Source organism: Cynocephalus volans, chromosome 5 (genome assembly GCF_027409185.1).
Source record: "Cynocephalus volans isolate mCynVol1 chromosome 5, mCynVol1.pri, whole genome shotgun sequence".
NCBI lineage: Eukaryota > Metazoa > Chordata > Mammalia > Dermoptera > Cynocephalidae > Cynocephalus > Cynocephalus volans.
The window spans coordinates 15,538,104-15,564,018 of NC_084464.1; the positions used below are offsets into that span (position 1 = coordinate 15,538,104).

General features: G+C 41.8%; 1 protein-coding gene across 1 annotated transcript in view; it reads left to right on the forward strand.

The window, feature by feature from the left end:
* The window catches only part of F13A1 (coagulation factor XIII A chain), a 165,180-nt gene that overhangs the window by 25,100 nt on the left and 114,165 nt on the right, over positions 1-25,915 (forward strand). The window contains exon 3 of the mRNA XM_063097934.1: positions 14,081-14,332. Within this exon, the coding sequence (XP_062954004.1) occupies positions 14,081-14,332 (252 nt within the window). The remainder of the gene's footprint in view (positions 1-14,080; positions 14,333-25,915) is intronic.

Here is a 25,915-nt window from a genome sequence, read left to right on the forward strand (position 1 = left end):
TCACTGGAACCCAGAAGCCATCAGCAGGAGCTGCGGCCATGGCAGGGGCTGTCCAGGAGAGCTGGAGCCACGGAGGAGACTCAACCTCTCGCCCCAACAAGCAGAGAGAGAAGGGGAGATGCTCCCCTCTCCTGACTCCAAAGCCTCCCATCAGCCAAACCTACCTGGAAGCCACAGGGCAAAGGAGCCTGGGGATGTGTCTTCCTGTGGAGCTGAGCAGAGGGTTCTAGGGTGCAGGCGATGGGTTGTGAGCCTCCAGGCAGTCAGCAGGCACAGCAGATGGGCACAAACAGTAGTTATTCCCAAGTGGACAACAGGGACTCAAGGCCAGATTGTCCAACTCCTGAGCCTCCTGTTCCTTAGGGACTGAATCAGCAACATGAACAAGTCTACATGGTAGTGTTACATTCTGTAACCAACTTTGTCTAAATTGTATAAAGTTTTCTGTTGGTTATTTTTTTTTTAAGACGAAAAATATTCTGTCTTCTCTCAAATGAGGCCACACACATGTGGTTAAGGGAATTTACAGAAACTAGCTTCATTGAGTGAATGTACCCCACAGTTAACTACACTGGTTCCTAATTTTTGGAGCAGAGTCCTTACAAAGCAGCACAGTGGTCAGTGCTTACAGCTTACCAGAAAGTCTTCAGGTTAGAGGAGATGACTGTTTTATTCATGGCTGCGTGTCATTTACTAGGCACTGAAAACTGCTTTGGCGAAGGATGAGCAAGACCGAGGGTCACCTTTGGCTCTGCCTCTCTTGTTTCTAGTCCCTGCTTATCACCCGCACCCTGCTGTCCTCTTCCCTCCAGAGTCAGGCGTCATCACTCTGAGGACATTACTGTGCCTCCCCTGGTACTTCAGCAGCCCTCTGACTGTTTCCTTGCTTCCACTCTTGTCCCCTCCAAAGCATTGTCCATCCTGCTGACAGAGTGATCTTTCTGAAATGCAGTCACATCAGGCCTCTTCTCAAGGGCTCCCACCTCATCTCCAACCCCTCCCAAGGATACAGCTTTGATGCCTTTGCACAGCGTCAAGGGGTCCTGTGTCCTTGCCCTGCCTGGGTGGGCTGCTTCCCCCCACCCTTCTGCACTGTGCTTTTGTTACTGCCTCTGTGGGATGGCTCCTCCCCACCTTGTCCACCTTTCTGATGGTACCCCAAAGCCACTTCCTCTGAGGAGTCTTCTCCTGCTTCCATGGGCACAGTCAGCCACTTCTTCCTGGCTAGCAATCCCAGCAAAAGCCTGGTGTAATGTAGACACATTTAAGATGTGTGTACGTTTTTGTTGAAGGAGATCTATTGTCCTATTTTGCAGAAATAAGACATCCTAGTGAGGATATTCTCCTATCTCAAAGCTGTTGATGTTTCCTCTGAATTTTATTGCCAAGTCCTTTTTTTTCCCCCCTCTGTGCCATCGGCCTCCTCCTGGGCCAGAGTTTCCTCGTGTCCAGATTATTGTCTTGGTCAGTCATCTAAGTCGTGCACTTGTTAAAGCCAGGAACCAGATAGTCAGCATCAGGTAGTAAGTAGACATTACTTTTCCTGAGTCACTCAAAGAGCCTAGCACAGTGCATGTATGTTTTAAAAAAAATTTACACTGTCCTCCAAAAACGTTTTAAGTGACTTAGGAAGCATTGAAAGAAAAGTGAAATAAAATCAAGGTTGGCAAGGCACCTTAAAAATACTTAGCTTCAATTTGCCCAGTATTTATTGAGCACCTACTATGTTCTCGGCATCATGCAAGCTGCTGGATGTATAAACTCAATCCCTGTATGCAAGAAGCTCCCTCACCTACCCTTTCCCAGTTTTCTAGAGCCAGAATAAACATAACCAGGAAGCTCTCTTCCTTTAGGAAACATTTATGTATATATATATAATCTCCCACAGGTAAGGTGTGTATGGAAAGGGCAGGTTCCTAAAGGCCTTAATGAGATGATCTGCTTTTGAACATCTGCATTTATCTCCTCTTAACTGGTATCTTCCATGATTTCTGTGCCTTTTTAATTGTTCCTCTTTTGGTGGTGGTGTTTTGTTTTTGTACCTGGTAACCTGATGTTTCTAAAAGTTGTTCAGGGACTTATTACATCCTGGCCCCTGTGCACCCCCATTCCATGCTAAGACCATTTGTTAGAATGCGGTTTGCTTCCCTTTACGAGGTGATGGTATCCACACTTCCAGCTCTGCCACATGCATCATGCTGTCACTGTAATACTTCCAGGGCCCATTTGGAAACAGATTATTTTGAACATGAAAGGTACGTTTGGGGAAAAACAAATGAATCAAATGGAAAAACGAATTAACATCATGAAATTTACCTTCCCAGCTGGAGACGTGATATATTTCTGTGTTCCTTAAAGACGATCCTCCTGTAAGAGTGCACTATGAAAGGAAGTCTGCAGTTAGGTGGAGTCAGAGCTCAGCTTGAAACATGTTTATGAAGGAATGGAAAACACCCTCAGAAGGAAAAAGTTTAGAACTAGAAGTTCTTACTTCTTGTAAGAGTATCTCATTCCAGAGCTTCTAAAGTCTCTGCAGTGTTCTTAATGGGGTTTGACATTTGCAGAGTTCAGTCCCGTTGACATTGACTGGGCATCTGCTGTGCACAAAGCATTGTGGTGCACTGTGGGGCTGTACAGACGTAAAAGACTATGTGTTCAGTTCAGTTTTATAAGAGAAATAGATATCCAAGTGAATAACTAAGGAGGAAAAGTTTTGTTTGGGCTTTTCTAGCAATTAATTAAGGCTCAAACAGCCAGAAGAAGTGTTATTAAGTATAGCATAAGAGGAGAACAGACTGTCGCCACCTGACTTACAGATAACAGTCCAAGAGATGGGAGAAATAGAGGTGTCCTGAGTCACTGGCTTCCCCATTTCTGAGCACCAAGGGGACCAGCAATTGCCAGGTGTGTCTTCTCAGTCACTAGTGCCTACCCATCCTTGGTGCTGAGTATGTTCTTCCAGGTTCTAGGCATGAGCAAGGTGGAGTTGGAGCAATTCTATTAGCAGCACTATTCAACTGTACTGCCCACATTGTATGCTAATTAATGACCTTTCTGGACTACCTGGGAACCTAATCACCACCTAGGACATCGTGTTTTTAATATAAAAATATTCCAATGTCATCAACTGACAAATTAATTTTTAAAAAGGGAACAAATTTCTCCACTGGGAACTACCTCTGCAGGGCCTTGTGTGCTATGGGGTCTCTGGCCTGCAAAATGAATGGCTGAGGATGAATTTTCCCCAAAGTCACATAATGCTGAACCTTAGCTGCATATGCATCTCTCTTTTCTTCCTTATGAATAACATTAATGTGAAAAAGCCATGCACAAAGCTGAAGCCCAGTTGGTCAAGGTTAGAAAAGAACAGCATCTTAATGGTACTAAATATTTTCATCCTCTTCCTCCTAGTTCCAGGCTGGGGGGATTAAGGTGATGCATCTCTCTATATTTCCACACGGACATGTAAGCAGAGTGAGGCCCTCACTAATGGGGCAATTAGGCATTCAAATATAGGCATATGGTCCAAGGAAATTTTGCCTTAAAAGCAGTAGTTTGTGACCTCAAAATCAATTTACAAACTAAAACATTTAAACAAAGAGCATATGTTAATTTTCTAGATCACTTGGGAAGATGGCATCAATTTTAGATAAGTGTGAAAGGATGTAATTGGTAATTATCATTTTTTTATGTTTAGTAGTCCAGTTTCAAAGACTGCATTATTAAAAGTGAAATGAGAATCCTTTCTGGGATGTTACATATCCCGCTTCTCTGATTTTTTTATCACAAAAATTGCACGATTTGGGGAGGAAAAAAAACAAATGTGTATCCAGACATTAGGTATGTTCAGCAAACACACGTATGTAGTTACCTGTGTAGGGCTTCACATCCAGATTTGGCCAAGAATGGCTGATGGCCAGTCATGGAGGTTGATGGATGGGTGTTCCAAGCGTAGCCTGATTGTAGTCTCTTAAACATGCTAACTCCTGCGAGGCAGAGGGGGTATTTAGCGAAATGAAATACTATGCTGTCACAACTTCCTCCCTCACAATTCAATCATGGAAAATTCTTCCCCAGCGCTGTCATTGAAATCATTACATTTGGAATTAAACATGGTGTAAGAGAGCAGTTGACAAGACCCTGAGGTACTATTGACATGTCAGGGCTCACATTAATAATCAGCTTTCCCTTACAGTAAATGTGAAAAGGCCTGCCAACCTGAGTTCTTTCTCTCCCTCTGGGATTCGTTCATCACTACGTGTTTCTGATTTGCTTCTATACACTGGTCTGGGGCCACATGGCCTCACTGCACCTGCAGAGTTGCTCCCCCTGCTCCCTTTGCCCCTCAGTGGCTGACATTACTTTAGAAACCTTCCCAATTCAAATCCGTGTTAGCTTGGAGACCCTCCTGCAAGCTCCACTCCCCCAGAGATTCTTTCTCACTGTTCACTTGCTAATTCCTTTGATCCATGCTTCCAGCTCACACATCTGCTATCCACCCCAGCGTACCTTCTCACTGACCTTTTGCCTTACATTCCTTCAGATTTTCCAGCTTTATTCTTCTCGTGGCTTCCTTCATCTTCCCTAACTCCTTACGCCTTGGAGGCAGCATGATGCAGAGAAAGGAGGAAGGGCTTCATGGTGCAAAGACCTTGGTCCAGGCTCTGTCTCTACCTCTGCCCAGTTATGTGATGCTGTGCATGTGACACCCTCACCAAGCCTCCGTTTCCTATCCATAAAAACTCCCCCACAGTGTCTTTGTAAAGACCTCAAAAGACAAACCTTCATTTCCATCACTTTATTTACATCACTATGTGAACTGCTCTGGGAACTCTAAACAACTTTTATGATCTTAAAATTGAACTAAAGGTAGAACTATAAGTAGAGAATCAGCAAAAAGTTATAGCCAACTTCCTATGTTTTCAACACCCTCTGAGACTGAGGAATTGAACTAGGAGGCTTAAGGAAACTAAAGATTGACCTACTAGTAGCGTGGATGTTTGTGATTAGTTTAGTAACGTTTTTCTCTTTGGAAGGAAAAATTAGGTGATTTTATTTTCTTCTTAGGCCCAAGTCTTAGATGCTGAGTGTCTATAATAAATCAACCTTTAAATGAAAAAAAAAAAGTAAAATCCTGTAAGGCAGAGGTTGGCAAACTTTTACTGTAAGGGCCAGACAGTAGATATTTTAGGCATTGCAGAGCATATGGCCTGCGTCACAACTACTCAACTCTGCTGTTGCAGCGCAATAATACACAAACAAATGAGCATGACTGTGTTCCAATAAAACTTTATTTATACAAACAGCTGGCAAGTTATATTTGGCCCATGGCTGGAGTTTGCTGACTCTTGTGCTAGGTGATCAATGAAGATTACTGTAACCATTAATGACTGAGAAAATCAGAAATTATGAATGGATGACAGTTTACAGGTGATTCTTCCATGATGATTCTGGAATTATTAAGGCTTTTCTTTTATTGATTATGCATATTTATGGGGTACAAAGCTAACGGTCACTACCTGTGTCCAAGATGTGATGATCAGTTCAATACTAAATTACCACAAATTGCCATTATTCCCCATGTCCCCCACCCAAACCCTCCCCGGCCTCTCTCCCCATCCACCCCTGCACTCCCAGCAACCCCAGGTATGTTCTCTCCCTCTGCAAGTCCAAAGCATCATTGTGGTCTTTCTTTCATTCTATCTGTCTTAGCTCCCACTTATGAGTGAGGACATGTAGTATTTTTCCCTCTGTACCTGGCTTATTTCATTTAACATATTTTTCTCCAAGCTCGTCTATGTTGATGCAAATGGCAGAATTTCATTCTTTTTTATGACTGAGTAGTTTTCCACAGTGTGTGTATATATATATATATACCACGCTTTCCTAATCCAGCCAAGCATTGATGGACATTTAGGTTAGTTCCATATCTGGGCTATTGTAAGTAGAGCTGTGATAAACATGGGAGTGCAGGTATCCCTTTGACATGATGATTTCCATTCCTTTGGGTATATACCCAGAAGTGGGATTGCTGGATTTTTTTTTTAAATTTTATTTTGTCGATATACATTGTGACTGATTATTGTTGCCCATCACCAAAACCTCCCTCCCTCCTCCCTCCCCCCCTCCCCCCACCGATGTCCCCTCTGTTGGCTTGTCGTGTCAACTTCAAGTAATTGTGGTTGTTATATCTTCTTCCCCCCCCAGTTTGTTTGTGTGTGTGCGTGTGTGTGTGTGTGTGTGTGTGTGTGTGTGTGAATTTATATATTAATTTTTAGCTCCCTCCAATAAGTGAGAACATGTGGTATTTCTCTTTCTGTGCCTGACTTGTTTCACTTAATATAATTCTCTCAAGGTCCATCCATGTTGTTTCAACTGGCAGTATTTCATTCGTTTTTATAGCTGAGTAGTATTCCATTGTGTAGATGTACCACATTTTCTGTATCCACTCATCTGATGATGGACATTTGGGCTGGTTCCAACTCTTGGCTATTGTAAAGAGTGCTGCGATGAACATTGGGGAACAGGTATACCTTCGACTTGATGATTTCCATTCCTCTGGGTAAATTCCCAACAGTGGGATAGCTGGGTCGTATGGTAGATCTATCTGCAATTGTTTGAGGAACCTCCATACCATTTTCCATAGAGGCTGCACCATTTTGCAGTCCCACCAACAATGTATGAGAGTTCCTTTTTCTCCGCAACCTCGCCAGCATTTATCGTTCAGGGTCTTTTGGATTTTAGCCATCCTAACTGGGGTTAGATGGTATCTCAGTGTGGTTTTGATTTGCATTTCCCGGATGCTGAGTGATGTTGAGCATTTTTTCATATGTCTGTTGGCCATTTGTATATCTTCCTTAGAGAAATGCCTACTTAGCTCTTTTGCCCATTTTTTAATTGGGTTGCTTGTTTTCTTCTTGTAAAGTTGTTTGAGTTCCTTATATATTCTGGATATTAATCCTTTGTCAGATGTATATTTTGCAAATATTTTCTCCCACTCTGTTGGTTGTCTTTTAACTCTGTTAATGGTTTCTTTTGCTGTGCAGAAGCTTTTTAGTTTGATATAATCCCATTTGTTTATTTTTCCTTTGGTTGCCCGTGCTTTTGGGGTTGTATTCATGAAGTCTGCGTCCAGTCCTATTTCCTGAAGTGTTTCTCCTATGTTTTCTTTAAGAAGTTTGATTGTTTCAGGGTGTATATTTAAATCCTTAATCCATTTTGAGTTGATTTTAGTATACAGTGAGAGGTATGGATCTAGTTTCATTCTCCTGCATATGGATATCCAGTTATCCCAGCACCATTTGCTGAAGAGGCAGTCCCTTCCCCAGTGAATAGGCTTGGTGCCTTTGTCAAAGATCAGATGGCAGTAAGTGTGTGGGTTGATTTCTGGATTCTCTATTCTATTCCATTGGTCAGTGTGTCTGTTTTTATGCCAGTACCATACTGTTTTGGTTATTATAGCTTTGTAGTGTAGCTTAAACTCAGGTAGTGTTATGCCTCCAGCTTTATTTTTTTTTGCTCAGCATTGCTTTGGCTATGTGTGGTCTTTTATTGTTCCATATAAATGTCTGAATAGTTTTTTCCATTTCTGAGAAAAATGTATTTGGAATTTTGATGGGGATTGTATTGAATTTGTATATCACTTTGGGTAGTATGGACATTTTCACTATGTTGATTCTTCCAATCCAAGAGCATGGGATATCTTTCCATCTTCTTGTATCCTCTCTAATTTCTCTCAGCAGTAGTTTGTAGTTCTCATTATAGAGATTTTTCACCTCCTTGGTTAACTCAATTCCTAAGTATTTTATTTTTTTGGTGGCTATTGAAAATGGGCAGGCTTTCTTGATTTCTCGTTCCGCATGTTCACTATTGGAGAATAGAAATGCTACTGATTTTTGTGTGTTGATTTTGTATCCTGCTACTGTGCTGAAATCATTTATCAATTCCAAGAGTTTTTTTGTAGAGGTTTTAGGCTGTTCGATATATAGGATCATGTCATCTGCAAACAGGGACAGTTTGACTTCATCTTTTCCAATCTGGATGCCCTTTATTTCCTTCTCTTCTCTGATTGCTCTGGCTAGTCCTTCCAACACTATGTTGAATAGGAGTGGTGAGAGTGGGCATCCTTGTCTAGTTCCTGTTTTTAAAGGAAAAGCTTTCAGCTTTTCCCCATTCAGGATGATATTGGCAGTGGGATTGGCATATATGGCTTTAATTATGTTGAGATACTTTCCCTCTGTACCTAACTTATAGAGGGTCTTTGTCATGTATGAGTGCTGAACTTTATCAAATGCTTTTTCAGCATCTATAGAGATGATCATATGGTCCTTGTGTTTGAGTTTCTTGATATGGTGTATCACATTTATTAATTTGCGTATGTTGAACCAACCTTGCATCCCTGGGATGAATCCCACTTGATCGTGGTGAATAATTTTACGTATGTGTTGCTGTATTCTGTTTGCTAGTATTTTAGTGAGGATTTTTGCATCTATATTCATCAAGGATATTGGCCTGTAGTTTTCTTTTTTGGTTATAACTTTACCTGGTTTTGGTATCAGGATGATGTTTGCTTCATAGAATGAGTTTGGGAGATTTGTGTCCATTTCGATCTTTTGGAATAGTTTGTAAAGAATCGGTGTCAATTCCTGTTTGAATGTTTGGTAAAATTCTGCTGTGAATCCATCCGGTCCTGGGCTTTTCTTTGTTGGGAGCCTTCTGATAACACCTTCAATCTCCTTTATTGTTATTGGTCAGTTCAAATATTCTACATATTCATGGTTCAGTTTTGGGAGCTTGTGTGTGTCCAGAAATTTATCCATTTCCTCCAGAATTTCAAATTTGTTGGCGTATAGTTGTTTATAGTAGTCTCGAATGATTCCTTGTATTTCAGATGAATCAGTTGTAATATCGCCATTTTCATTTCTAATTTTTGTTATATGAGTCTTCTCTCTTCTTTTTTTTTGTTATCCATGCTAATGGTTTGTCAATTTTATTTATCTTTTCAAAAAACCAACCAACTTTTTGATTCGTTGATCTTTTGAATTGTTTTTTGGTTTTCAATTTCATTCAGTTCTGCTCTGATCTTAATGATTTCTTTCCGTCTGCTAACTTTAGGTTTGGATTGTTCTTGTTTTTCTAGTTCTTTCAGGTGAAGTGTTAGGTTGTTCACTTGCCATCTTTCCATTCTTCTGAAGTGAACATTTAATGCAATAAATTTCCCCCTTAATACTGCTTTTGCAGTATCCCACAGGTTTTGGTATGATGTATCATTGTTTTCATTAGTTTCAGTAAATTTTTTGATCTCCTGCTTGATTTCTTCTTGGACCCATATGTCATTAAGTAGAATGCTGTTTAATTTCCATGTGTTTGTATAGTTTCCAGAGTTTTGTTTGTTATTAATTTCTAGTTTTAATCCATTGTGGTCTGAGAAGTTACATGGGATAATTCCAATTTTTTTGAATTTATTGAGACTTGATTTGTGACCTAATATGTGATCTATCCTGGAGAATGATCCATGTGCTGATGAGAAGAATGAATATTCTGAGGTTGTTGGATGGAATGTTCTGTAGATATCTGCCAATTCCAATTGGTCTAGAGTCTTGTTTAGATCTTGTATTTCTCTACTGATTCTTTGCCTAGATGATCTGTCTAATATTGACAGTGGGGTGTTCAGGTCCCGTGCTATTATGGTATTAGTGTCTATTTCCTTCTTTAGGTCTAATAGAGTTTGTTTTATAAATCTGGCTGCTCCAACATTGGGTGCGTACATATTTATGATTGTTACGTCTTCTTGATGGATCAGTCCTTTTATCATTAAGTAGTGTCCCTCATTGTCTCTTTTTATGGTTTTTAGTTTAAAGTCTATTTTGTCCAATATAAGAATAGCTACTCTAGCTCGTTTTTCTTTTCTGTTTGCATGGTAAATCTTTTTCCATCCTTTCACTCTTAGTCTATGTGAATCTTTATGGGTGAGGTGGGTCTCTTGTAGGCAGCATATAGTTGGGTCCTCCTTTTTGATCCAGTCAGCCAGTCTGTGTCTTTTGATTGGGGAATTTAAGCCTTTAACATTAAGAGTTGTTATTGAAAGGTGTTGATTTATTCCTGGCATTTTATTGGTTGTTTGGTTGTCTTAGGTGTCTTTTGTTCCTTGCTTTCTGATTTACTATTTGGTTTCTGTGTTTGTTGGTTCCTTAGGTTGTAGATAGCGTTTTTGTTTGTTTGATTTCTCTTCATGAGTCCCATTTTTATTATACTAGTGGGTATTGATTTTTCTTGGGTTTTTATGGCAGTGGTAGTTATTTTTCAGGAACCAATCCCAGTACTCCCTTGAGGATTTCTTGTAAGGGTGGTCGTGTGGTAGTGATCTCTCGCAGTTTTTGTTTGTCTGAGAAATATACTATTTGCCCTTCATTTCGGAAGGATAGCCTTGCAGGGTAGAGTATTCTTGGCTGGCAATCTTTGTCTTTTAGTATTTTGAATATATCATCCCATTCCTTTCTAGCTTTTAGGGTTTGTGATGAAAAGTCTGATGTTAGCCTGATTGGGGCTCTCTTATAGGTGATTTGACGCTTCTCTCTTGCAGCTTTTAAGATTCTCTCATTGTCTCTGAGTTTTGCCAATTTGACTGTAACATGTCTTGGAGAAGGCCTTTTTGGGCTGAATACGTTTGGAGATCGTTGAGCTTCCTGGATCTGAAGATCTGTGATTTTTCCTATACCTGGGAAGTTTTCTGCCACTATTTTGTTGAATATGTTTTCAATGGAATCTCCATTTTCCTCCCCTTCTGGAATACCCATGACTCGGATATTTGAGCGTTTAAGGTTGTCTGATATCTCTCTCAGATTTTCTTCAATGTCCTTGATTCTTTTTTCTTGCTTTTTGTCTGCTTGTGTTATTTCAAACAGCCCATCTTCAAGTTCAGAGGTTCTCTCTTCAACTTCCACAAGCCTGCTGGTTAAACTCTCCGTTGTGTTTTTTATTTCGCTGAATAACTTCTTCAGTTCAGCAAGTTCTGCTACATTTTTTTTCAGGACATTGATTTCCTTGTACATTTCCTCTTTCAGATCCTGTATACTTTTCCTCATTTCATCATGATGTCTAGCTGAGTTTTCTTGTATCTCATTCAGTTTCCTTAGAATTAGCACTCGAAATTCCTTGTCAGTCATTTCTAGGGCTTCTTGTTCTATAGGATCTAGAGCTTGAGATTTATTAACTTTTGGTGGTGTACTTTCTTGATTTTTTGTATTTCTGGTATCTTTTTTTTGGTGTTTATTCATTGTGGCAGGGGGTTTCACAGTCCACCGGTTTGAGACTATTGACTAACTAAGATGTTGCTGTGGTTGCCAATTTCGTATGGCTCCCTCCATGACTGCTCAGTTGGCCTCTAGTGCCTTGTGTGTGTGGTTGCCTCCGGTCTTGGGCCTCTCCGGGGAGCCACCTTTCTGGTCAGCTTGGATTCTGCTGGGCTGCTGGATCACGTACCACAGGGTGTGTGATCTCTGTTGAGCTTTCACTTCCCATGCAGGACTTCTCCCTGTTCCGTGTGCTCTGGCCCAGGCTGTTGGATCATGCAGTGGCGACCCCACAGGGTGTGTGGTTTCTGTCGAGTCTCCACCTCCCTGGCCACACGTCTCCCCACTCTGTGCGCACTGGGCTGGGCTGGGACGTGTCTTCTGCAACCCTCGTCTATCAGCTGGGCCTTCAAGACCCTGCTCAGCACCGCCTCACCCAGGAAGTCTACCAGGTTTCTGGTAGGCACAGACGACTGGTCGCTCTGGGTGCCTTTGTAGCACTGTGTAGATCTTTCTCGGGACTTGTTCACCTTTGTATCCCCCCAGTATGGACCGAGTCTAGCGCCCGCCTGCAGCCAGCTCTCTGGCAGGTTCAAGCGGACTTGGGAACTCTCCTACCACACTGTTCCCAACCAGAAATTGGTTAGGCGTTTTTCTGAACAGGTGGCCACAGAGATGGTATCTGCCTCCCAGTAACAGGAAGTTTACTGGGGCGGAGTCCAGGGTGTGGTGGAGTGACAGTCGGCCCCGCCCATACTTCCTTGCCCTCCCAACACTGGCCGGGGATGCCCCGTGCCACCAGCCTCACCAGAGAACCGCAGAGGGAGTGGGAGGGGGGGCCGGACAGCAGGCCCCGGGAAGCCCCACGCCGGGGCAAGCGAGTGGGAAGGCTCAGTGAGGAACCGAGCGGAGCCGGGCTGGAGCTGCCAGCACCTGGGAAAATGGAGGCAGCCCTGGGGCAGTGAGTGAACCGGTGATGCAGGCGGAAGCTGGGTGGGCGTCAGCCCCCCGAGCTGGGCTGGGCCAGGGGTCACTCACAGGTCTGTGCCAGGTCGGTTGCTCACTCTCTGCCTCTGGTTTGTCACCTTCCCCGTTCTCGGCCGCTGCCACCCCGGGCTTTTCAGTCGGTCCTGCGGCATGGCTCGGGCATTCCCAGGAATCTTCTTTTATGCCGGCCTGAAACCTCGAATCCTGAATAGGGCAGCTGGCCACCTTCAGCACGGCCCCGGCCTCCGGGATCCTGTCTGCATCCACAGCAGCCCTGGCGCAGTGTTCCCTGTTTAGAGACTCGCTTTTGCAGCTAAGAAACAGTTTTTTTCCTGCTCCATACTTCAAAGTTGTTGCCTGTAAATGAGGCAGCCTCTCCTGCCGAGGGCAAAGTGGCGGTCAGCCCCCACGACCGGCCAGCAGCTGCGGTCCTCCCTTAAGAGATGGCGAGAGGAAGGTCCACAAGTTTCCCGGCTGCCTGAGGCCCAGTGGCCGCCTTTTCCACCTCAGCTACTCCGCGCCAACCGCAGCTACCGCCATCTTGAAACCCTAGCATTTGTTTGTTTGTTTTAATGTGGAATCCATATAAAACAATTGAAAAGAATAAGTTTTGCTTTTGAAGATTCTTTTGCTTACAATCAAAATAATTTCAAGACTTGTCTGATTTGTGTTTTTCTTCAAGTCAGTCTACTACATTTTAGAAATTTTTGTAAATAAAAAATTTGCTCCATTTTAAAATATCTATAAATTTGATTATCTTATAAACTAAATTGTAAATGAAACTGTAAATTAGGAGTTAAAGAATGCTGTGAGGTTAACTTTCAATACACAGTTCAGAAACCCACTGAGAAAATTTAGTTTTGAGGTTTAGACAATGAAATAAGAATTTGGTCCAAAATTGCAGCAATAAAGAAAAATAAGATTTACTTTGAGGTAGTTTATACATAAAGTATGATGAGCTTGGAAATATGGTAAAATGACCTAATCTCTAATCTTCTATTAAAATGACAGCTAAAAATTTTCAAGTATTTGCTTCACATGAGAAATTATGTGTAAAGTATTTTATATGTGCTTCTTATTAATTCAGTCTTACTGTGAGTATTGTAATCCTTGTTTTCTGATGAAGAAAAAGGGAAGGAAGTAGGGCTTTTTAAAGGTGAAGGAACTTGCCAGAGGTTGCAAGGGTAAGATGTAAAGGTGCCACAATTCAAACTCAGATCATTGCTCTGGCAGCACGAACTCTTAACCATTGCCTATGACCATAAGGCTAAATCACTAAGGGGACTGGCAATAAACACGTGTTTGGGTTGAATATGAAAATGGTTACATAACAAATAAAGAAATTGTATTCAGAATAAACAAAAATCATTTCCTTACTTGTCCTAAAAACAGTGTATGTAACTAATATCACTTCTACGTAATAAAACAATTCTAACATTTTAGAGGGGAAGATTTCAGGAAATGATAACCTCACTGTACCCTATAAGCTTTGTTTGTGCAACAAAATTAGTGTTTTACGTTGTATTTGAATTCATTTTCTAGCCAACCAACAAAAATCTCTGTAAGTCCTGTTACCTGTTACTCTTTTATTTTTTTTCCAGAGACATGACAAATCTGAGCCTCAAAGAAGTTGAAACCAAGTACTGTTATACATCTAGTTGGTAGCAGACATAGAATTCAAACCTGAGTTTTATGATGTCAAGTCTCATGAATTGTTTACCGCCTTCTGCTACAAGGTAGAGTGAGACCAAGCATGGTTTGTAGAATCCGCTCAACACCATATTTCTTCTCTCTTCTCTTAGGTCGCTATCCTCAGGAGAATAAGGGAACCTACATCCCAGTGCCTGTAGTCTCAGAGCTACAGAGTGGAAAGTGGGGGGCCAAAGTTGTCATGAGAGAGGACAGGTCTGTCCGGCTGTCCATCCAGTCTTCCCCCACATGCGTTGTGGGGAAATTCCGCATGTATGTTGCTGTCTGGACCCCCTACGGCATAATCCGAACGAAACGAAACCCAGAAACAGACACATACATTCTCTTCAATCCTTGGTGTGAAGGTAAGGGGACAGGCATTTAGTTTTCTTATTAAAAATTTACATATGTCCAATGCATCTCTTTTTTGAGGTGTAGGAGGATTATTCTAGAAGACCTGTTATTTTCCTACATACAATGTTTCTCATGATTAAAAGAAAGACACAAAATTAGTCCTTAGTGTATACGAGGATATACGTGAAATACACATAGTTACTGCTGCATTTACTCCAGGAATTCATTGAAGATTGCCAAAAGTTGCACAGTTAGTTAATTGTGGAGCTGTATGTTGATGGTATAGCCTCTGTATGCTATACTAATTAGGATCCATGGTTCTGACCTCAGAAAAATAGAATAAAGTCAACTCTGTCTGTAGTGGAACTAGCTTCTCTATCTCCCTAATTCAAGAACAGAACACCTGAATGTCTAAAGGACCCCACAAACATATTTATATACATAGTGGGTACAAATTTCACAAACCATAACTCTGGACGTGCAAACATGTAACTGTATTTTAATATAATATAACTTAATTTCTAGTGCTGTTTTGAATCTTCCTTTCCGTCTGCTGCAGAAATTTAATCTACTTATGTTCAGATAAACTCAGTCAAACTCAAGATTTCTCTGTTAATTCTGTTAAACAACTCAGTTGCACACAGGATTTTCTCCTCGTTCCCATCTCTGCCCTTCCATACCTCCCCCAGCTCTCATACTTGGTATGCGGCTGATTTTAAGTTCCAGAGGCAGATGCAGCATTGATGGGAGAGAGTCCACTTTTAGATCTTAGGAAATAAGGTAATGAAATTTATAAAATCTGAGATATGGACAGAAGGCTTCTCATGTCATCCTACCCCATAAGCATTTCTCTCTAATATCCTCCAAAATGAGTCTATGTTATTGCTGATTTTGAATGACCCTTGTTTATGAGAGTTGCATTTAGGTCAGGACTGATCTGAACTACATGTAATTAATAAGTGGACAGCAATGTTTTCTACTCATATAGAACATAACCTGGATCCTACAGACCTTTCCTTTGAGTTGTCAGTTCCAGTAGTGTTGGCAGATGGCACCGAGCTAACCCTATACTCCCCATCCACCCTTCCTCATCATCTCATACCCAGCACTCCTACCTATGAGACAGATGTTCCAGGTTGATGGTAACAGGAGAGGATATCAGGGGCATGTGCAGTTCAGAGGTGGACTCCTGTTTCCAGCGATTGCATCAACCAGAGGTGAGGCATTTTGCAACTGGTTGGTGAGGTGCTGTTTACAGAGATGGCAAAGACTGAGAAGAGCAGAGGTGTAAAGATGAACTAAGATTTCGAAAATGTTAAGTTGGAGACAACTATTGCCATCCAAGCAGAAATGACAGGTAGGTATGTGAACTGGGAGAGGAGAATCAGAGATGTAAATTTGGCAGAAAATATAGATAAAGGAGGAAATAGGATATAGTATCAAGCCCTCAGGAGCACCCTTTAGGAGTCCAGTAGGGAAGGAATTGGCACAAGAGACTGAGATGGAAAAATAGGTAGGAGGTAGCCTATTCTAAGAAAATCATATTTTGGGGCCGGCCCAGTGGCTCACTCGGGAGAGTGTAGCACTGGTAGCGCCGAGGCCACAGGTTCAGATCCTATATAGGTGTGGCCAGTGCGCTCACTGGCTGGGCGTGGTGTGGACCACACTGTGCTGAGGGTTGTGATCACCTTACCAGTCAAACAAAACAAAACAAAACAAAACAAACAAACAAACAAAAAAGAAAATCATATTTTAAAAATCCATACTGATAAAACAAATAAACCAGGAGTTTGTTATTGACTTCCTTTGCATTACAAAAAGAAAATTACCATCTTCATGTAACTCTCCAGTACCCTAAGGTATTTAAAGAATGGTACGATTTACCGCAAACTTTGGTTTGCTCACAGCTTTTCTGAGTTACATCGTCTGTGTAAAATGGGGTAGTAGGGTACATGTCTACATGCATTTCAACTTATATGGCCACTCCTCTTGAGGTGAAAAAGGTTAGTCGTGTCACCTGACATGTTGAGTTTATAGGAGAACCATTCGGAAGGTGGACAGTCTAATAACCTTCGACGACCTAACTGCTGCCTTGGTCTTCAGCTGTAACGATGGCGAGCAGCTTCTGGTGCCTCTGTTCAGAAGGAGCTGCTGCAGTCATCTAGAGATAACACGGCCTTGCCCTAGATGCTGGGCTACAACACAGGGACCTCTAGGTATTTCAGTGCATAGAAAGGATGAGAGGAGGGTGAGACTAAAACCAGAGGAACCAGTTAGGAAGCTGTGGTCCAGGAGAAAGCTGGTAACAGACTGAGGCTGTGGAGATGAGAAGGAGCTGGACTGGAGATCTATTTTGGATTTAAAACAGAAATTGCAGTAGGATTGAAGATGAGAGGTAGAGAGACAGGAGTCAAGAATATCTGCAGATGTCTGGCTTGACCAGCTGGGTTGATGGTGGTGCTGGGAAGACTGGGGGAGGTGGAGGGAAGATCTAGGGGTGGAACCAAGGGTTACGTTTAGAAATGTTAATTTGGTGGTATCTGTGAGACACGCAGGTAAAAATGTCAGGTAGGCACTTAAATAAGTGAATCGAAAGCTCAAGGACGATGACTGAGCTGGATATGTAAGTACGTACACTACCAGGACAAGAAGAGCAGCATGAATCAGGATCACCAACAAGTAGAGTCAAGAGAAAGGAGAAATCAACGGAGGGGACGGAGAAGGAGCAGTCAGTGGAGGACAAGGAAATAGAAAGATCTGGAGCCAGATGTGTCACCTGATTCAGAGAGACAGCGATTACCTCTAGGCTGCTGCTCACAGTGAAGAGGATATGGGAAGAAAGTGGTCAGACACTGGAGATATGGGAGCCATTGACGGTCTTGAAGAGGACAGACTCACAGAGCGATGGGGACAGAAGCAGGGGAGCCGGCCCAGGCTGCGGCTGAGTGGGAGGGAGGAAGTGGGGATGGCCGGTGGCTGCCTTCCTCGGGAGCTCCTTGGAACCCAGTGCTGATGAGAAGGTCAGAGGGGACGTTTTCAAAAACAGGAGAGTGGGCGTGGCTTTGTGGTGACAGTGAGAAGGTGGGAAGGAGAGTGTGTCTGCCCGGAGTGGGCAGTGGCTCCCAGCCCGGGCACCTGGGGGCCTCCAAAATGATGCCTCAGCCCCCACAAGATGCTCTCGTGTCACTGGTCTGGAGCACAGCTGGCTCTGGGGCTTTTATAAAGCTCTGCGGGCAGTTCCTGAAGCCAAGGTGAGAAGCACTGGCTTTGGGAGTGCGGTCCTGGAGAGGGTGGGATCCCAGGAACAGGTGAAGGTCATGGCAGGTGAGGTTGGCCACCCTCCACTGAGCCCACAGCCAGTGGAAGGGGGGCGCGGATTTTCTAGATTCAGTTGAAGGAGGATGAAGCCATTGTCATTTTGTGATTCTTTCTAACTCAGTGAAGGGCAAGGCCGAGCCATCTGTTGGGAATAAGCAGCAGGGAGGGGGACGGGAGACTTGACAGAGGAGACATGAGATAGTCACAGGGGAGGAAAGGAGAGCTTATCACAGAAACACGGCAGGTGCGTCCCCCCTGCTCTCCAAACACTGGAAACTGCCACAGTCCCCTTAATTCCTTAGCCTGGGGAAGTCCAAACGTTTCTGCAAATTCCTTGGGGATTTCTGTCTTCTGCCACCACTGCCTAGAGGAATCCTATTTTCCCTGCGCCACCACAAGTGGGAAACTTGACCCCTCTTCAATTTCAAGTTGGCAACAACAAAAATAGTCACTATTTTGAATGTCTAGACATGGAACTGCCATTTGGTGTGGAGGGTGAGAGGAGGAAAGATTTACTCAGCTGCATCAAACTTAGAACATGGCTGGCTGGCTGGCTCCGTTGGTGAGAGTGTGGTGCTATAACACTAAGTGCAAGCGTTCAGATACCCACACCAGCCAAATACCAAAAAATAAATCTTAAGAAACTTAGAGCACATCAGGATCCTCTGGAGAGGGCTTGCTGAACCACAAACTTCTGCTCAGCATCCTCAGATTGAGTGGGTCTGGGCTTGGGCAGAGAATTGCATTTCTGACCAGCTCCCAGAGGAAGTTCATGCTGCTGGCCAGGACCACACTTAGAAAACCACTGGTTTGCATGATAATCACAGAACACTCATTACAAAACACAAGAGGATACTTTACTCTTAAACTTTCACTGGCTCTCCCTGATCTTCATCCCAGTCTTCCCACATGTAACCTCCTCTTCTCCTCCTTGGTCTTTCTGTCCTTCTAACCCTTCTCTCCCATCTTCTCCCAGCAGCAAGTTCTCTCTCTTCCCTCATGCAGAGGGGTTCAGTGAACTTTTTATTTTGTTGCTGGGCTCCTCCAACAACCATGCTTTTGGGGACTGCACATTTTTTAAAGACCATTTCCTCCAGAAAATCCTGGTGCCAACTAAAGATAATACTTTTTTACCTCCTTCTCTTAACACACACTGAGATCTCCCAGGGGATGCTCATAAAATGGGAGAAAGAGCTCATCTCCTCATTTTGCTCATTGTGTAGTTTTCCCAGCTGAGCACTCAAGGCATAACCCAAAAAGGAATCTCTGTGATGAACCCCACACAGCCACGCACACTGCAGCTGACAGTCACCCTTTCGTGCTTGCATGTGCTAATGCAAGGGACCTGTAGAGCAACTGGAAAGTGGATCAAAAGAGACATATCCAAGTGGAAAAGATCACAGAAGAGGAAGAGGCAAACAGTTCTCAGAATTGTCAAAAGGCCGCCAGGTGAGCAAGGTGCTGGAAACACTACACCCCAGATGTGGAAGTGAGGTCCAAGGTGGCCCTGGATACTGCGCTGAAAATTACACCAGCACGTAGAGCATTTATTGATAGAAGAATGTTCCACTGTGTTCCTGGGGGCCCTTCAGCCTGCTTTGCATTTATAGGCTATTTATCCTCCTTAATCACTAAATCATTAAGGAGGATCAGTAGTAATTGCACACCGGTGAGGACAGGGGTGGATGCAGGGAGAATTATTGCTTAGTTTTTAATTCAATAGTGCTAACTGGGCTTCGGGTCCATTCTGTGAGAGAGCCTTTCTCCAGGGGGGTTGGAGACAGCTGTAGCCACAAAGCCTGCAGGAGCGCGTTGGGCATTTATTGTGAACTCATCTTGTTTTCTGACCCCTCGGGAACTCTGAATTATGGAATGTATCTCACTATTTAAATTTAGAATGTTCCAGTTTGGTAATCTGGCATTAGTGCCAGAAAATGGGTTCTGAAAGATTTAGAACTCTGATTCCTGTTCCTAGTACTCTGGGGTGGTGTTTAGTTGTTATGCCTGGTGCGGCATCAGTTCTTTTCATGGGGTTTTCCTCCTCTGGGTAACTCATTTCCCCTACATTCCCCATAGTGAGCTCTCCCGTACCTCATTCAGTCTCCTGTCCCTGGCATCTAACACGGTGCCTGGTACATGCTTGATGTTTAATAAATGTTTGCTGCATTGATTTAATAATTCCAACTGAATACTTTTTAGGTTTACTGCACCCTATCATCATAGATAAGTTGTAAGTGTAATCTCAAACCTTACCATCTTGAAGAAAGTCAAAAACATATATGTTGTGTGGGGGGGAATGTGTTTGTGGGTTATGTGTGTGTAGATTTCTCTTTCTCTTTTAGCATCTAACACCAAATTAGCAGCTGGCATTTCTAACTTTTTTATTCAGTGTAATTTTTGTCTTTTCCTTTAAACAAAGAAATCAATTTAACTTAATGTAAAGAAATCAGTGTTTCTGATATCTTCAGTGCTTCTATTAGAGAATAAATAAATATGACCAGCTTGTGTTTTATTATTAAATTCATCCTTAGACTATTTGCTTTCTAATTACGTATTGTCATTTAGCCCCTCAAGTACAGAATGGAGTTATTCACCAGGACTGGTATTCTCAGAGTAATGATGACTGACATCCCCTTCTCTTGGAGACCCTTGAGCCCAGACCAGAATTTACACCCTCAGGCTAGAGCAATTCATCCATTAATCCACAAATATTGGTAGTATGTCCCCCAACCCATGCCCAAGACAACACAATTACCCATGCATAATGCAACAATATTAACAGTCACTGCTGAATTCAGCACTGCGGACATGGCAGTGAAAAAGGCAGACACAAACTTTGCCCTCATAGAGCTTCTAGCAAGGATTTTACAAACGAGCCACTAATAAAAAACTAATTACAATTGTTGAAAGTACTAAACATCACGGCAAGACAAGAGCACAAAGCAGGGGCTTCTGACCTAGTGGGGAAGCGGGGAGAGACTGGGCAGTGGTTTATCTTAGTTTCCTCTCTAGCCCTTAGAACAGTGCTTGCATGCAGTAGCAATCAAATAATTGGTTAATTGAATTTTTCATAGAGTTTTAATAAAGCTTATGTGAAAATTATAAGCCCTTATTTATTCAAACCTTCTATTTAATAAAATAGTATATATCACTCCTCCCAGTATTTGAATAATGTCGAGGCTCATTTGTCCTTTTTATTCCAAGTGAATGCCATTCGGTGTGGCACTGCAGTCAGAAGGGATCTCAGAGAGCTCAAAGTAAACATTTTTGTCAACAGCATACAGGAGACCCCAGGATCAAGATCCCAAGCTATTCGCAAGATGTTTCTGGAAGGAGCTGGGTTGGAAGGATCTAATCACACTCATCTACCAATCCATGAAGTTTACAATTCCTTTTATGTGGAGTTTTGTACTCGTCAAAGTGCGCTCTTAGCCAGTATCTCCCTAGATTGTGTTTTGGAAAGCGCGATCCTTATCTCTCTCGTTCAGCCCTGTGTGGTTCCTGGCCCGCCCAGAGCTGATGTTCACTGAATGTCTGCTGAACTGAATTGATAGCTACCGCTCTGAGAGGCAGGGAGAGGAAGATCAGACTCGAGTTTCAAGAAAGAACACAGACTCTCTGATATTACATAAATTTCTCAAGGTCATACAGAAAATTAGGAAACGAACAGGCTAAAGCTTGGGTATCCTGACTCAGACAGGGTAAGCTCTTGGGAGGATATTTCCAAAAGTTTGTGAAAAAAATAGAATTAAAAGATAAAATGAATCATTCCATGAACTTTTTAAAGTACTTTCGTATACTTTTAAAGCAAAAGCCATTTGTATCAGGCCTTTTGTAGCAAGAAAAACACGAAGTATATGGCCAGCTGGGAAGCGTCTATGATGATCTAAAAGTCAGAAAGTCCTACCATTAGAATTAAAGAAAGAAAGAAAAATAAAGCCAGGTTTATATCTATAAGATCAAACAACAATTTTCCCCACAAAAACAAAATTAAAGCATTCCAACAAGGGCACAGGCTCCCTCAGGGGATATAGGCTAAGTAAAGAAGCTCTGACATTTTCTTTGTAGAATTGCTTCATGAATCTTCTGAGGATATCCAAGTACACTAAAAAGTCCTTAACCAGCAAAACTGGCAAATTAGCACAATCGAATAAACTTCCTAAGCTGGTATGTGCTGTAGTGTAACGTGACATGTTTGCAAGGAATGTCAGTGGGCCGAGTGTTGTCTCAACTGCATTTCATTCCGTTCCAGAGTTGATAGCTACAAAAGCAAGGCCTCCAGAGTGGCTATCTTAAACCACTTTAGGAAGGCAGTGGCTTTGGAACCTTCCAGAATAAAAAGCTCAGACACAGAAAATGCCATTCCTTGAAATGCCCTGCTTCACAGCAATCACAGACAAGAAGTAACTGCTAGTGTGCCCGCAGCGCATGCCACCTGCTGGAGCTGGCCACCCCTTCTGATTTACTTTGAGATGGAAAGACATACCATGATGACATGACACCAATCTGGAATCACATTTGCACTGCAGATCAAGCCACTCCCTCCAAGAGTGACTGCATGTGACACTCAGCTTTTATGCAAAGGGGAGGCACATAGATGTGATTCCTAATCTCACTCTAAATTCCTCTCTTCACCAAAAAGGTGATACATTTTGCCTTTTTGAAGGGGACAGTACATTATTTCTTCTAAAGGATTAGAAACAAAACCAAACTCTGATTTAAGCTGTCTCTTAAAAGATACCTTGTCTAACAGCCCTCCTGACACCATAGTGTTTGATTCCCGAGCTCACCTTGCTAGGCCTTAGCCTAATGACTTTGGAAATGGGACTTGCTCTAACTTTAAAATAGCATAAAAATAGGCAAAAGGAATTTTTCAGCCCATGCGGTGATGAATGGCCTCCCTTCTCCCAAAGTGGTTATCAGATACTAAAATCAATAGGCTCAGCATTCATTTTTACATGTGTGTAATAAATTCTTACTTTCTCCAGGTGGGGAGGCCAGTGGTAATTTCCAAGGGTGCCTGAAATCAGACTTAAAATTTCTCAGCCCACAATTTTCCTTTTTTAACTACCCCACTATTCCCACCAGAGCAAGAATAAAACAAATGAGATCAGCATTCTTTACTACTTGCCTTGTGTAGATTGTCAGTCAGTCTGGGAGGGTGGTCATGTACAAGGTGTTTTGGAGGTCTGTTCTTGTGGCAGAGCTGCTCTGGGTAAGTGGATGGAGATACTGAGTCACGCTCACTAATTACGCCATGTGTAATCTGTTTCTCCTGAGTTTCATCGTAGTGGTGTTTTTTACCAGACGCTACTAAGGATCAAAAAATTGCAATAGCTCCAACTCTAGGAGCTTTCCAGACCTAACTTCCCTTCTCAGTCCTAACATGGTTGAAAAGTGTAGCTTGTCGTTAAGTCGCACTTAACACACAAGCACATACACCCCCACCTTCCAACAGTCCAAACTATTGGGTTTCTAGAACAGTGAGTTATCTGTTAGCTTGTTTTTCCTGTTAGTAGAGTCCTCTGTTTTGCTAAGTGGAGAACCAGCTTCCCTCTGGAACTAGTAAAACCCCACTATGCCTCTGAAATAAACAAACAAACAAATTAATACAAACAAAAACAACACCAAAGAGCCAAAACCAAAAATCTCCAGAGGCAAATGATTAAATTTTCCCATTTTTGTTAGCCTTTCAAACACAGGGAGTTTTTTATAGTTTCCATAGTGATACAATTTTTTTTTTTAACCTAGCTTTGGACAACTATATTTTAAAGTGACAGATCTGAATACAAACAGGGGAAATAAAGCACTGCTTTCCACCCTCAATCTTCTTCTAAAATCATAAATACATTTAAAATTTAAATCGAGTCTTGCCATTTGACTTCCTTGCCTTGTGGATTCATGATTATGCCTGGCTGTTCTGAGCGAAGATTGAATTCAGCTGCTGGAAGGAAAAGGGCGTCCCTCTTGAGCTGCAGAACTCCTCCCTATTTATAGTTTGCCACCCAAATTTATAACTTCCCATCAATACTAACCCAAAGCCCAAAGGTAAATCCTTCATTTCCTTGGACTCTCTCAGCTTTATACATCCGTCTCCATCTCATTCTTTCAGCAGACATTTATTGATTTCCTACTATGCATGTTCCAAGAAACTGTGTCAGATGCTGGGGATACAGTCACCTGATCTCTTGGACTCAAGAGTCACAACCTACTGGGAAGGCAGCTTAACATTCGAATCCTAGCATCCCATCTTAGCCGCAGTATGATCTTGGGGAAGTTATTTGACTTCTCTTTTCCTCAGTTTCCTCATCTATAAAATGGGGATAATATGATACCTTCCTCATAAGGATGTTATGAGTTTTAATGAGTTGTTTTGTTTTTACGCAGCACTTAGAAAGCTCCTGGCACATAGTAAATACTAAACACATGCTTGTTCAATGAATAATTAAATTAAAGAACAATCTCCATACAGTGGGATGAATGTTACCCCAGCATCCATAGGGCACTAAAGGAACAAGTTTAATCCAGCCTGTGCTGGAAAGGAAAGGGAGGAAAAGTTATGTTTATGTGATTATATTTGATAAAGACATTGATAATAAAAAGAGCATAACCCTATTGTTCTTAAAGAAAAATTAATACCTAAAAGTTAGACTTGTTAACCTCTTATCAAGTAGGTAGCTTCACTTAAATGCAAACACGTTTTTTAAATAGCCTTTTTCTGATGATGAAAGTCTTGTTATTCAAATAAAAAATAATGAAAGCATAAAAAGAACTCAGAGATCTGCAAATCAGAGACACCAGCTGCTAACAGTTTGTTGTATTTTCATCCATTTAATGTAGTTTTGAATTACTTTAATTTTTAATTGATGATTGAATACATTGTCCTTTTTAAATACATACATGCAGACATATAAATTGTCAAAAGTGAACTTTTACTTTCGCCAACCTTCTGATCCTAGAAAATCAACTTTAACTGTGTGTATGTTCCAGATGTTTTGCTATAATTTTACGTTCTAACATCATATATACATCTTTAGAGTTTGGATTTTCATAACCACAAGTAAGATTGTGTTACACATGTTGCTCTGTACCTTACTTTCTCACACAATATAGCTTGGAGAGTTTTCTGTATCAGTACACACATACCCTTTTCAATGGGTGCTTGGCGTGGTTATATTGTAATTGATTTGATGTTTTATTTACAACTGTTTGGATTGTTTCCCGTTTTTTCATTCAATACCACACTGCATTGAATGTTGCACATACATACATTTTGTACAAATGTGTTTCTGAACAAGGAAATATCGTTGCTTGATTAAAGTGAATTTACATTTTAAATTTGCATAGATACTGCCAAATTACCCTATAAAAAGGATGCACTATTTTAAACTACAGCTATAGTACAAGGGTACTTCAAAAAGTTCATGGCAAGATTTGTATTGTCATTTAATTCTATTTTTCCACTAGCATTTTAAAGTACCCTTGCACATGAGAGTGTCTGTTCCTCATACCCTCATTGCCCTAGATATAAATATTTGCCTGTATGGTAGGAAAATCATGGTATTTCATTGGTATTTCATAGTTATAGTTATTTTAGTTTGTATGTCTCATTATTCATGAAGTTGAGCATCTTTTCATATAGGAGCAGTCTTCAAAAAGTTTATGGAAAGTTTAATAATATCTTTTCATTCTTTTTCTTCACAAACTTTTTGAAGTACCCTCCAACCCTCCCATATTTATTGAATGTTATGTTTCTCAACTTGTTCATATCTGGAACATGTTAGATGAGTTAAAGATTGACAGGACGAAGCACACATGCACTTCTTAAATCTACAGATAAATTTTGTTTATGGTGGGAGAAAGAGATCTTATTTGAATTCTTTTTTCTTACATGGATAGCCAGTTGTCAAAACACCATGTGTTGATCAGATCTATCATGACCCATTGCTTTTTAATGCCACCTTTATCATACACTGAAATATAATACACACCTAGCTCCGTCCATACATTTGTCTATTACTGTGCCAATATCAGTTTTAATTAGATCTTTATTTCAGTTAGCTATAACCACAGTGACAATACATAGGAAAGAACCAAAAAATGTTAGTGGTACACAACAGTAAGTATTTATCCTCATGGATCTGGAGCTTGGCTGGGGTTGGGCTCATCTAGGCTGGGCTTGACTGGCCAGCTGTGCTTCCAGTGGGAACAGCTAGAGAAGCTCCCCTCTCCCTGCACAGCTACAGAGGTGCTCAGCCTCCCTTGACCAGCGGGCT